This window comes from Acomys minous (assembly GCF_964271855.1).
Source record: "Acomys minous genome assembly, chromosome: 4".
Taxonomy (NCBI): Eukaryota; Metazoa; Chordata; class Mammalia; order Rodentia; family Muridae; genus Acomys; species Acomys minous.
The window spans coordinates 33927197-33939917 of record NC_140486.1 but is presented as its reverse complement, the minus strand read 5'-3'; the positions used below and the strand labels follow the sequence as shown (position 1 = coordinate 33939917).

General features: G+C 45.1%; 1 protein-coding gene across 4 annotated transcripts in view; it reads left to right on the top strand.

Annotated features, from left to right (window-relative positions):
- The window catches only part of SNX24 (sorting nexin 24), a 135653-nt gene that overhangs the window by 78223 nt on the left and 44709 nt on the right, over positions 1 to 12721 (top strand). For all 4 annotated transcript variants that reach the window (XM_084779416.1, XM_084779417.1, XM_084779415.1 and 1 more), the window contains one exon: positions 8645 to 8749. In XM_084779416.1, coding sequence (XP_084635542.1) covers positions 8645 to 8749 — 105 coding nt within the window. The remainder of the gene's footprint in view (positions 1 to 8644; positions 8750 to 12721) is intronic.

The window sequence follows — 12721 nt, the reverse complement described above, 5'->3', positions numbered from 1 at the left end:
CTTTAGCACCACCGCCTGGACTGGTAATGCTTCTGGATCTCTCGGTCTTCAGGAACTTTTACCCCTCGTTCCCATCTCAGTTCCTTGCAAGCAGCCAGTTTCCAGGGAAGACTAGGTTTTGTTTTTTTTGGGGGGGTTGTTTTGTTTGGTTTTGTTTTTTTCTGCTTTTCTCATTTTGGTGGTGATGAAGGTTGCAGGATCCCAACCCCCACGCCTTTGCCTGCTGGACGTACTCTACTACCAAGATAGAGCCCTCCTTACATTTCCCCCTGTATATTTTCTTCTCAAAATTCACGATGTAGCCCAGGCTAGCTTTGCACTTACTATGATCCTCCTGCCTCAGCCTCCCAAGCACTTGAAGTACAGGCATGAGGCACCCACCATTCTGGGCATAAAGCTAGATCTTCTAGCAGCTTTGAGCGAGGACAAGGGGAGTGTCCCATGGTTACCTGCACATCCTGGCTCAGCGTCTAGTAATCTAGAAATTACTGTTTTCTTTCTTGGATTTTAAAAATAAATCCTGCATAGCGAGCTATATTACCAAAAGGAGCACTTCTCTGTCAAAGGATATGCATATTTTTTAAAATCCCCTGGCATGTATTACAGAAGCAGGTGGGCCTGTGTAAGCTCGTAGCTGCTTGTCTGCTTTGGACATTATCCCTATCAAACACATTTACTTAGGAAGCACACATCTTCGTTTGCACCAAGTGATGCTTTTTTAGTTTATTTAGGTGAACATTTTTTTGTTGTTGTTCTTCTTCTTCCCTTTCTTTTCTTTTTTTTTATTGTTTTGTTTGTTTGCTTCTTTCCCCTGCCCCCCCCCCCTTTTTGAGTTATTTTATTTCTGTGTTTTCTCATTTACTAGGGTCTCAGGTCTGCTTAGTAGCTTATGTTGCCGATTATTAAAATACTGCCCGCCTGCTTATTTTTCACCAGCAACCTTTAATTTTGGCTATGATAATAAGTACTTATCATTTGCATGTGGACCTGAGTGTCTGTCACAGGTGTGTGAGTGCCTGTGGAGGCCACAAGTTGGCATCCGATTCCTAGAGCTGGAATTACAGGTAACTGTGAGCCTCCTGACATGTGTGCTGGGAGAACTTGGGTCCTCTGGAAAAGCAATGCAAACTTTTAGTTGCTGCCATTGCTCTAATCCCACAAAATGTATCTTGTTGTTTTAGTTTGGGTGTACATACTATTAAAAAAAAACAGTTTTCTGTTTTTATTTTTCCTATGATATCAATTTTTATCCTTTTGGGTTCTCTCTGTCCCTGTCTCTGTCTGACTCATGCTGAGGGTGAAGCCAACGCTTTGTACATGCCACGTGAACATGATACCACTGAGCTACACCTCCTGCTTCTGAACATTTTATTTTGCCATGGTCTCACTACGTAGTTCATTCTGACCTTAGACTCACAATCCCCCTGCCTAGTGTTTTCAAGAATGGGACCCAAGTGAGAGTACAAGTGTCCACCATCACGTCTGGCCACCCCTTGAGGTTTGTCATTTCTTCTACAGCTGTGCTCTGTATTTGATTCTGTTCTCTTTTAGTTTTAAAGACCAAAGTGAGGATACTTCATACCACGCAACACACTGAATCAGCCTGTCTGTAGTGGGCCTAGTAATCTGCGTCTCAAGCGAGTTCCCTGGAGGATATTAACGTTCACTAGAATTTGAAGTTCCACTTTGGATTATACTTTTAAAGACACCACTCAGATACCTCCCCACCCCCCTCCCCCACCCCACCCCCTCCCCCACCCCACCCCACCCCACCCCATCCCACACATACAGTGAAAAGGCTTATGAATCTTGAAGATTCTTCTGGCCTTTTTCATACCCAAATCTTCCAGAAAGCTGCTAAGTGCTGCTGGTTCATTCTTCCACAGCCCTGCAATACCGGCCACTTGGCTTTCACCTTGTGCACCACTGTCAGGCCAGAGTTGTGCTATTCTGTATTGCATCTCTTCTCTTTTTCTTCTTACCTTTCTCTCAGTTCGCTTTTGCCTGCATTTCAAGGCCACATCTCTCCAACGTAGGCTTGAATTGTCTACCATGTCACAGACTGTGACTCTCCGGGTCAGTCAGTGCTCCCAGACCTTGTATTAGTTTCCTAGTTCTATCATAACTACAACAAACATGGCAACTTAAAACTAGGCATGCTGGTTATCTTGTGCTAACTGGGTGGACAGGGCAGCACTCCCACAGGAGAGTCTGTTTTCTGCCTGTGGTAGCTCCCAGCAGCTGCCCACATTCCACGCGGCCCCCTTCCGTCCTCTAAGCTGCAGTCATCTCCTGGACTGTTGCTGCCTCCCTCTTGACCTCCCCTATCATCACATCCATCTCTCTGACCCATATAGTTCTGTCTCGCCTGTGAAGTTAACATTGGGCCCATCCCAATAATAATCCCGGATAGCAGTCCTGTATCAGGATCCCTAATTAAAACCCTACCTGTAACACCCCTTTCCGTTGTGCAGGAATACCATTCCTAGGCTCTGGGAATTAGAGATGCTCAGACGTCTTTGAAGACATCATCATCATCCTGTTCACTTCCAGCCATCTGCTGGCCGACACTATTTCTACTGAGTCTCATGTTGGCCACACCCACGCATGTCCCGAGTAGGTCTGCACTTCCCTGTCTTTGCCCGGCTGAATGCCCATCCATCTGGTGCATTAAAAGCAAAGCAGGACATTCAGATTCTTCAATGCCAGCTGCCTGTTTTCTAATCTCCTTCTTTCTAGAGACTCTTGTTCCATTTACTACAGACATTTCTACTTAAACAATTAAAGGTATAGCTTAACCCGAAGCTTAGTTATCCCATATCTCCAGCTGGCTCTGAGCTTGCTGTGTTGTATATTCCAGGGTATTGGAAAGCTCATCGTCTCCCACATGCTACAATTCCACGTGGGTATTGCTATGCCTGACTCTGCATCCCCTACCCCCAACACATACACCATGTCTTAGCCTTTGTATTTTCCATAAGGTTAATTATCTGGTGTGTGGATATTGGAGAACATCATATGTGTTCCGGTATGTAGGGCGGGGGCAGGGTTATGTGATTGGAAATTTGACCCCAGGTCTCTCTAATCCTGCTTGCGTTGGAGCTTCTACTGGGCTACCATGAGGTAGGGGATAACAAATCTCCACTCAAACAAAACAAGGCTCCCTCCTGTTGTTTGTAGCAAGGTGACCCTGTACCTCAGGCACAGGCTCTTATGATGGCTGAACCCCTAAGTGAGCAGCCCAGCCCTGTGCCCCAGGCACCCCTATTTCAGCCAAGTACTTCATCGCTTTCCATGGCCATGCTTGGAAAGAGCTGTGTTCTCGTAGGCCCCAGACCTCATACATGACAAGAAACTTACCCACACTGCAAACTTCTGAGCATACTTCATCCTTCATGCCTCCCCAGCTGTTTTCTGTCAGTTCCAACCACCCTTTTATTCATAATGTTTTCTGTGAAATATGGGGCTGGTTCATTTTCAAATTAACTACCCTCGTCTTTTGTTACTCCCTCCTTTGGGTTTGAGTCAAATATTGCCTTCTCTTCTGTTCACTTTAATGAAGTGCACATTTCAGATGATCAAGAAACCTGCTCTGTGGGATAAACTGAGAGAACAGGACACATGAGCCATCCCTGAAGGAGCCCTGAGAAAACTGGGGTAACTGTATATGGGAAGGTTATCTTGTCCCCAAAATGTCTATTTTTTTTTTTCTGATGATTTCGTTTCATTCTTTTTATTCCTGTCCTTGCTAAAAGTATTTCTGATCCTCTCTGTGGAAAATATCCACTTCAATGCTAGTGAGTCCTGTCTGTCTGGAGTAAGTAAGTTCTCAGTGAGTTCTAACAGTGTGAAAACAGAAAGGGAGTGGTCACACACTGAAAAGGGATGCGTGTATGTGCACGGGCGCGTGCTTATCAACACACATCAGAAAAGCCCTTTGCCTGGAAGCTGAGTCTTGGGACACTTAACCATCAGATGAAGTGGACAAGGAGTATTTATCTTGCAAGCACTGAGCCCTACTGGAAACATACTGTCTTAGGTTAGTCTCACCTCCAAATGTGTCATGGATGCAGTCTCTGTCATGATCATCAAGATGCAAAGAAAAGAGAGGGGGGGGAGAGAGAGAGAGAGAGAGAGAGAGAGAGAGAGAGAGAGAGAGAGAGAGAGAGAGAGAGAGAGAGAGGGAGAAGACAGATGGTGGAGCTTCTATGGGGCTTGAAGTCAGGCTTGCATAGCCACCCTGCCTCCCTTTGTCCCCTTTTGGAAACACTCCCGTGTGATATCATCTTCTTACCCTCATCCTCACTCGCTGCTTGTCCCTCAGGGTTGGCCCTCCTAGTGTTCTACGACAGCATAGTAACTCACCAGAGGAACAAACACATAACCTTCAAGTAACAGTTGTTACAGAGTCTCTGTGGGCCAGGGGTCAGAGCTCTGCTAAGGCTTACAGCCCCATCTTGTCCTAGGCGTAAGTCTGCATTTACGCTCACTCAGACAGATCTCTGCCTGCATCTCTAGGAGTGATGCTGGTACTGCTGACTTTTGACCAGAGGTGGCTCTTAGCTGCTAGAGGCCACTTCAAGCCATAGCCGCTTCCTCAGAGCTAGCAGTCTTCTGAGACCAAGGTGTACAGACAGGTAATCGTGGAAGTAACTATCCCACTGTAGTCACTGTAGTCACAGGTTCTGCCCAAACCACGTGGAAGGAGTTAAGTAGGTTGGAAACACCATCGGGCCAGTGTGAGCGTTATACCTGCCAAAGCCAGTTTGCTGTGTTAGGATTTCAGTCTCAATGTGCCTTGACTTAGTTCTATATCTGTAAATGCTATTAGCACAATGTTCAGACTCCTGGGTTCACAGAATTCTGTATACTTTCTCACACATTATCTCTACATGGATACGTAGAGGCATCTGTCACCTAAACTCTCTAGCCTCAACGGTTGATTCCTTTATGTTAGAAGTGTCTGTGGTTGTACATCATAGAACCTTGGCCAGCTTTCTTAAGCAAGTAAGAGATTTGGTATTGTCCTCAGGAAACCTAAAGGCAGGCAGCCCAAGGGATGGTGCAAGCCTCAGTCTCTGTTGTCCTAAGGCTGTGACTTTTACTTTTTTGGTTACTATATAGCTGCTGTCACTCCAGGCATTGCTTCATACTTCTGGCAGGAACAAATCCTGCTGTCTTCTGGGAAAACAAGTTCTGCCCAGTAGATTTGTGCTGCATTTTAATTAACAACTGTATCACATGACCATGGTGATAAGGGAACTTAGGAAATCAAGAACTTTAAGTTTAATATGTTGAACTCGGAATGTCATTTTCCCCTATTCCTGGGGATTAAATTTAGCTGACAGTGATTATAAATGCAAAACACTGGGGACAATAGCAGATGAGATTCTGTTCTCGCTTGAGGGTAATCAGTCTTCTGATACTTTACCATTACCAACACCACAGAGCTTGTGCCCGGTGGTCAAAGGTGTCTGTTCTGGCTCCATCTATTGCATGCGAAGAGTGGAAGAAGGAAAGGAAGGAAATACTCCCTCACTTTATGGCCTCTAAGAGCTGCTCGTGGATTGGATAGACCCCTTGTTGGGATATTTTTGTGCAGTGTGTAAAGGTTTTCTTTGTATTATTCAAATGCTGATTTCTGTACCGGGCAGAGAGTTGAGTATAACCTGGAAGCATCATCTGTGTCAGTCTTCTCCATCACCTTCTGAGTGGTTTAATAAAGAGCAAATGGCCTATAGTGAGGCAGGAGAGCAAAGGCGGGACTTCCAGGCAGAGATAAGAAATGTGGGAAGAATTGAGAGGCAGGATATGCCCCAGCCAGACATGGAGGAAGCTGGACTTACCAGGACATAGTGAGAAGTAACGGGCCACGTGGCAAACGTGGACTAGAATAAATGGGGACTAGAATAAATTAATTAAGTTATATGAACTTGTTGGGAGGGCCCATTTTACTGTAGGTAGTGCCACCTCTGGGCAGGTGGTCCTGTGTGGTGTAAGAAAGCAAGTTGAACAGCAAGCCGTGGGAGCAAGCCAGTAAGCAGTGCTTCTCCATGGCCCCTGTGTAAGTTCCAGCCTCTTAAGTTCCTGCCCTGACTTTCCTGCATGATGGACTACAAGCTGTAGGAAGAAATAAACCCTTTTCTCCCCAACTGGCTTTGAGTCATGCTGTTTTATCACAGCAATAGAACCTTAAGATAGTTGGTTTTCAGTTAGGGGCTGGTATGTCCCTGGTGCCAAGAAACATGGAGGAGGAGTCCAGTGGCTGTTAAGCAGCCATCTCTCGGGGCCTTTGTTGTTGCAGGATCTCCTTTCTCTGCCCAAAAGAGTGAGAAGTGATGAACTTCTTTTCTCTAACTGGCAGAAGAATAATACACTTGGACAAATCCTAAGACCTATCCAGTGTCCCTGTGCTGTCTTCTCTATGGAAGCAGTCTTCCTCTGGTTGTCTCCAGTGATCCCAGGCTCCAGCCAGGCATGCGGTTCTCCAGGCAGCTGTGTCCCAGAGGCTATGTAATTCCCTTCCTAATAGTTTGGTTGGTAAGGAAGAGCAGATTGGGGTTTTGCAATTCCTTGTATCTTTATAGAGGGAGGTGGTGAACATGGGTGCAGCCCAATGGCCAGAGCCTGAAGGGCTGCTGTTCACAGTGCTCCTTTCTCACAGGGTCCATAAGGATTTAACCTAGAGTGGTCACTGGTGAATATGTTCTTAAATGTGCAAAGAAATGTTGTTGTGGTTTTGGCTACACAGGCTTAGTCATGCATTCTCTCCTTCTAAATGGATGAGAAATTGTTCTGTAAAGTGGCCGCCTTAATAAGTCTTCAATGAGTTAGGACATTGGGGTTAACATTTAGTAGCTTAAAGCCTCACAGATTTATTCTTTCACACTGCCTGAGGTTTTGAGGTCCAAAATCAATGTAACCGGACTAAAATTGAGTTGGTCAGCAGAGCGGCAGCCCTTTCACAGGCCCTGAGCAGGTCCATTGCAGCTTCCAGAAGTCCTGAGTAGCTGTTCCAAGCTTCCAGAGACCATGGGCAGATTTTTTTTTTTTTTTTTTTTTTGGCTTCTAGAGGCTGATGAGGCCATCATGAAAGCTAGTCACAACTATTTAAGACTTTTTTTGTGATAAAATATATGTACTTATATATTTTTAGGTCCCGGGGATTAACCCCAAGGGACTGTACATGCTAAGCAAGCACTATGTGCTGTGCCACTGAGTTACATTTATGCCTTGACACAGAATCTCTCTTTGTAGCCCAGGTTACCCTCCAAATTGTGATCTTCCTGCCTTAGCCTCCTAAGTGCTGAGACTATAGGTGTATGCCACTATGCCTCGTACTTTTTAACCTCTGACCTGTAGCCAACCTCTACCCTATTGTAAGGTCCTCATTGTTGCCTTGAACCTGCCCAGATAACCTAGGACAATCTGCCTGTTATTAAGTCAATCATTTCACCAATCTAGAACAATCCCCTTTGTTGTATGTGGAAACATTCCAGATGTAGGACTTGGTACTTCTTGAAGATACATGTTTCCTCATACCGAAACAGCTCTAATTTAACTTTGAATAGCTGTTTTGTTTTGTTTTTCAAGACAGGGTTGCTCTTTGTAGCCTGACTCACTTTGTAGACCAGGCTGGCCTCAAACTTGAATAGCTTAAAAAAAAAATCTTTATTTTATTTTATGTGTTTGGGTGTTTTGCCTGCGTATATGTCTGTATACCACTTGTGTGCCTGGTACTTGACGAGATCAGAAGAAGGTGTCCAGGACCCCCTGGAATTTGGGTTACAGATGGTTGTGAGCCACCATGTGGCTGCTGGGAATTGAACACCGGTCCCCTGGAAGAGCAGCAGCCTGTGCTCTGAACAACTGAGGCAGCTTTCCAGCCCTGGAATTTTTTTTTTTTTAATGCCATTCCCTGAAAAGACTGCCTGGAAGACTGAACTCAGAACTGCCCTCCACTTTGCATGAACAAACTTTGAGCTGCTTTTTTGGGTTGTGCAAAGGGTTAGCCTTTGTCTATGTTTTAAATTTCACTTTATTTCAGAAATTTCAAGAGCCTCTCTGAGCGGTGTACTCCGGTTCATGTGGCATTTCTTGGGACAGTGGTCAGAAATAACCGTTCTTTGTATTCCTTTCTTTAGTTAGAAAACTATATTTAAAACATGCTAATTTACAGCCCGGCATGGTGGCGAACACCTTTAATCCCACACTCGGGAGGCAGAGACAGTCAGATGCTTGTGAGTTTGAGGCCATCTTGGTCTACAAGGGGAGTTACAGGGCAGCCAGGGCTACACAGAGAAACCCTGTCTCAAAAACAACAGAAACAAAAACAAAGAGCTAATTTTGCTATTAAACAAATTTCTTTTTCAGACTATCTTACTTTGCTTTCCCTTTAACTCAAGTACTAGGCTTTAAATTTTTAGAAAAAAAAATATTTAAGTGTGAAGTACATACCGTACCAGTTACCAAACATAAACCCCATTGGTCCTGAAGCCTGAGCTGTCAGAACACCTGCATGAAAAGCATTTGGAAAAGTTTTCAGTGTGTTTTTAGCTTTGGTTCACTATCCATAGTTGGCTTCTCTTTCCTCCAAATGGTGTCATTATAATTAACAAACATCTTCTCCCTTCTGTCTTGGAAGCTTAAGAAATGTATAAAGACTCCAGAAATCCCTTCCAAACACGTCAGGAACTGGGTCCCCAAAGTCCTGGAACAACGGCGGCAAGGCCTGGAAACATACTTACAGGTAAGCGATGTTCAGATCCGCAAGGAACCGGAGCTTAAATCGTTGTGTCTCACTCTGTTGGCTTAGACTGTAAGAGCATGACACCAAATACTGACCAACAGCAGAGATGCCGAGATACAGGCTGTTCACTGCTACAGATATGGCTGCCAGTTGGTTCATTTAGCTTGTATTGGCTTCTTTTTTATTGGATTAAATCTTTGGTCAAGTGCAGATTCAGTGTCCTTGGAAGAATGCTATTGAAATGATCTGTCCATTTTTCAACTCAGCTGTACAAATTACTTTGTGTTTGAGATGTAATAGTCCTGTTTTCTCAGCCCTTGGGTTTTAGATGTTTGGAAGCTAGTTGAGTCCTGGGAGAAAATGCCTCTTTGGTGGGGCAGGCTAACACACGTGCAAAACCCCACCAGGGCTGTGTAGAAATTGCTCCTGAGAAAGTGCTAGCTTCTGTGAAATTGGAATGTATGTATAGAAGGAATGCATCAGGAAGCCCTTCACTGTCACCTCAAGGGACAGGCAGAACCGAGTGAGATGAGATGCAGGTCTCTTCCCCACGAGTGACAGAGAAGGCAGAGGAGAGGGCGGGACCCTTTCCACTTCTCTGGGCTTTACAATCCCTTTGAAGTCACAGGCTTCCATTCCATGAAGTTCTCAGTAAGTGCATAGATGGTCCAGGCAGGTGCAGGGACAGACAGGCCTGAATGCTCAGGCATGCACGACATTTAGTCCCGTGTCAGTAGTGATATGTGCAGGTGACTGTAGCTGGGTGAGGAAAGTAACCATGCCTCAAAGAAGAAGGTTGCAAAAGTGTTAGTGGCACACCTATAATCCCGGCGCTTTGGGATGCCATGTGTTGGGGCACACCTGTAATCCCAGAGCTTTGGATGCTTGGCAGGAGAATCAGACATTCAAGTCCAGCCGGTCCTACACAGACAGGTCCTACCTCAAAAACTAAAACAAGACCTAAGGGGCAGACTTCATCGAAGGGTTAGGAAGACTGGTCCTTCTAAGAGTAGTACCTTAGGGACATTGGCAGCACAGCCATCTTCTTCCTTCATTGTCCTTGTGGCCCCTTCAAGCATTGTCAACCTCAGGGAGGAACTTGTATAGAAGAGAAGCCTGTGTGCCTGTCCCCATACTGAGCTCCGGTGAGTGACTGGGTCTGAGTCATTGGTGACTGGTACCCAGTGATACAGTGGAGGACACTGTCTCAGTGGAAAGGAATATGTTAGGTGTCGGTTGCCAGCCTTCTCTTGGGTCCTAGTCTTTACCCTCTTCAAAGAGGACTGGACCTATACGAGGAGCTCCAAAGAAGACGTTGCTCGTGGGTTTTGCTCTTGGGCTGCAGGGCTTGGTGGAAGGATTCTTCATTGTGTCTCTGGGAGCGAGAGCCTAAAGGAACCTGGAATCACAAGTTCCAGGAAAGCGTGTGGCCTTCTCTGAGATTCTGTGCCGTGGAGCTATCAGGCATCACTTCAGAGCAACAGGCCAACCAAAAACCAAGAGAAAGAGACCTAAGACATTGTATGCAAAGGGTAGAATGCATGCTTTGTGTAATTAGATAGGATACGTAAACAGCACGCTTTCGTTTGTAGGCCAGATTTTCCACAGATAGTGTGTATCTTCGGCTTCAGCGCTGAGGAAAGCTTTATCCCCCCCTCACCGCCTCCCTCCCCGTTGCATTTGACACATGACTTCCATTACTCCTCAGTGTAAACATTTTAAGTTGTTTGTGTTTCGTGTGTAAATATGTGGATAAAATCATCTGTTGCGGAGAGGAACTTACAGTGACGCTCAAATTGAGCTTAGGATTTTCTATTCTCAGATGTAGGGCTTGAATGATGCGGTTGAGGCCTGAGAGTGCTTGCTTCCTCCTGTGTGTTTTACATTCCTTTTGTTGTCACTGAGTGGCTTGAAGACCCAGAGGACATCACTGGGGGCCTTTTCTTCCCCTTTGGCAGTGGGAGCTGGGCGGAGGTTGCTGTGACATGTTGTAGAAGTGAAGGCAGAGCCTTGGCTTCGGCCAATTCTTGCTTTTTAGTGTTTTTATGTCTTTTGATGAGATAGTATTCTTTTCCCCCACTACTTACCTAACTCCAGGGAGAATCCCATTCACCCCCAGGACAGGACTGCACCCCAGGAGTGCCTGCCAGAGCACTTCTTAGCAGATAGCATCCCTGCAAGTCCAGCTCAGCCTCAGCTGCATGGTACGGCACTGGCCTGGCCCACGGCCTGACCAAGGACTACTGCCTCCGAGCCGTGCTCCCAAGGCCGTAGGGCCTAGACTGCCTATTCCATCTCATTTGCTGCCTGTCAGAGAAGTTCATAGTCACCCCTGTGGCAGTCTGTCTTTTGAAAAGGTCAGCGCAACTGTTCCTCTGGCCCTCACCACTGTTTTAGATATGGAAAGACTGAGGTCAAGCAGGCTGAAACCCTGTGGCCTTCCCAAGTACATTTGTTACTATCCTGGCCTGCGGCTGGGATTTTATTTTCCTACGGCCCAATATGGGCTCTTCTCATGCACACTGGTGATTTTGTAAATTAGGAAAACATTTTCGCCCTTGAGAATTTAATATAGATATGTAATAGTAGGTACAAGAAAAGACTTTATAGTGATCAATATTACAGTTTACCAGACTGCTTTTTCCCTGATTGGTTGGTTGAATCATTGGTTGGTTGGTGAATAAATGGTTGTTTTGTTAACTGTGTATGTGTGTGTGTATGTGTGTGTGTGTGTGTGTGTGTGTGTGTGAGAGAGAGAGAGAGAGAGAGAGAGAGAGAGAGAGAGAGAGAGAGAGAGAGAGACAGAGAGAGAGAGAGAAAGAGAAAGAGAAAGAGAAAGAGAAAGAGAGAAAGAGAGATTGTGCATGTCTTTATGTGCACCCCACGTGAGCAGGAGCACAGAGATCAGAAGAGAGCACTGGTTCCCTGGAACTGGATTTGCAGGTAGTTATGAACTGTCACCTGGTTGTTGGATACGAATCCCAGGTCCTTTGTAAGATCATCAAGTGCTCTTAAACACTGAAGCATCTTTCTCGGACCATGCCTCTTAACATTTTTAGCATAAATATTTAAAGTCCTAGCAAATAAGGCTTCCATTCTAAGTCTCCTGCTTAAAGGGGAGTTTTTGTTTGTTGTTTATTGTTTGAAACAGCCTCACTGTGTTGCCCATGGTAGCGTTGGGCTCCTGGATTCAAGCTAGGTAGATTCTGCTACCTTAGCCTGAGAGAGGATTATGGGACATTCTGGGAGCTACATTTAAGTAAGAGACTAACATTAAGAAAGAAAGATAAGGTCACCCATTTTCAAAATTCATTTCATTCTAAGTTGTTAATCAAAAGAAACAAAGCTTTCTTAACATCTGTATGTTTCATATTCTTTTTCTTTCTTTGGTCACTAATAGTTTGAAAATGAAAATTAAAGAAGGTCCACGCTTATGGGCCTTTTGACTGTTTTTATTCAGAAACACACAGCATCCTAATCTCTAAACTATAATTTAGAAATAGCATCAGCATCAATTTAAGTAATGTAGATCATTTAAAAATACTTTGGCAGAGAAGCACATTCCTAATGGTGTTTAAAAAAAAAAAACCCAAACCATTCTACAGTAAGCCAGTGTGGTGATGCACACCTGTAATCCCAGCCCTCAGGAGGCAGAGGCAGGTGGGTCTCTATGTGTTCGAGGCCAGCCTGGTCTACAAAGTGAGTCCAGGACAGCCAAGGCAACACAGAGAAACCCTGCCTCAAAAAACAAACAAGATTCTACAGTGTATTTGAAAAAGCCACAGCAGCCTGCACCTGTCAACCTTCCTCTTCAGGAGGCTGAGACAGGAGCATTACTTAAACCTAAGAGTTTCAAGATCAGTTGGGGAACAGCAATAACCAGGAGAGAAAGGGAGAGGCAAGCAGGCAGAGATGAGAGAGGGAGTGAGACGAAGCAAGCAAGCTACTCTATTTTCAGATAAGAATGTCACA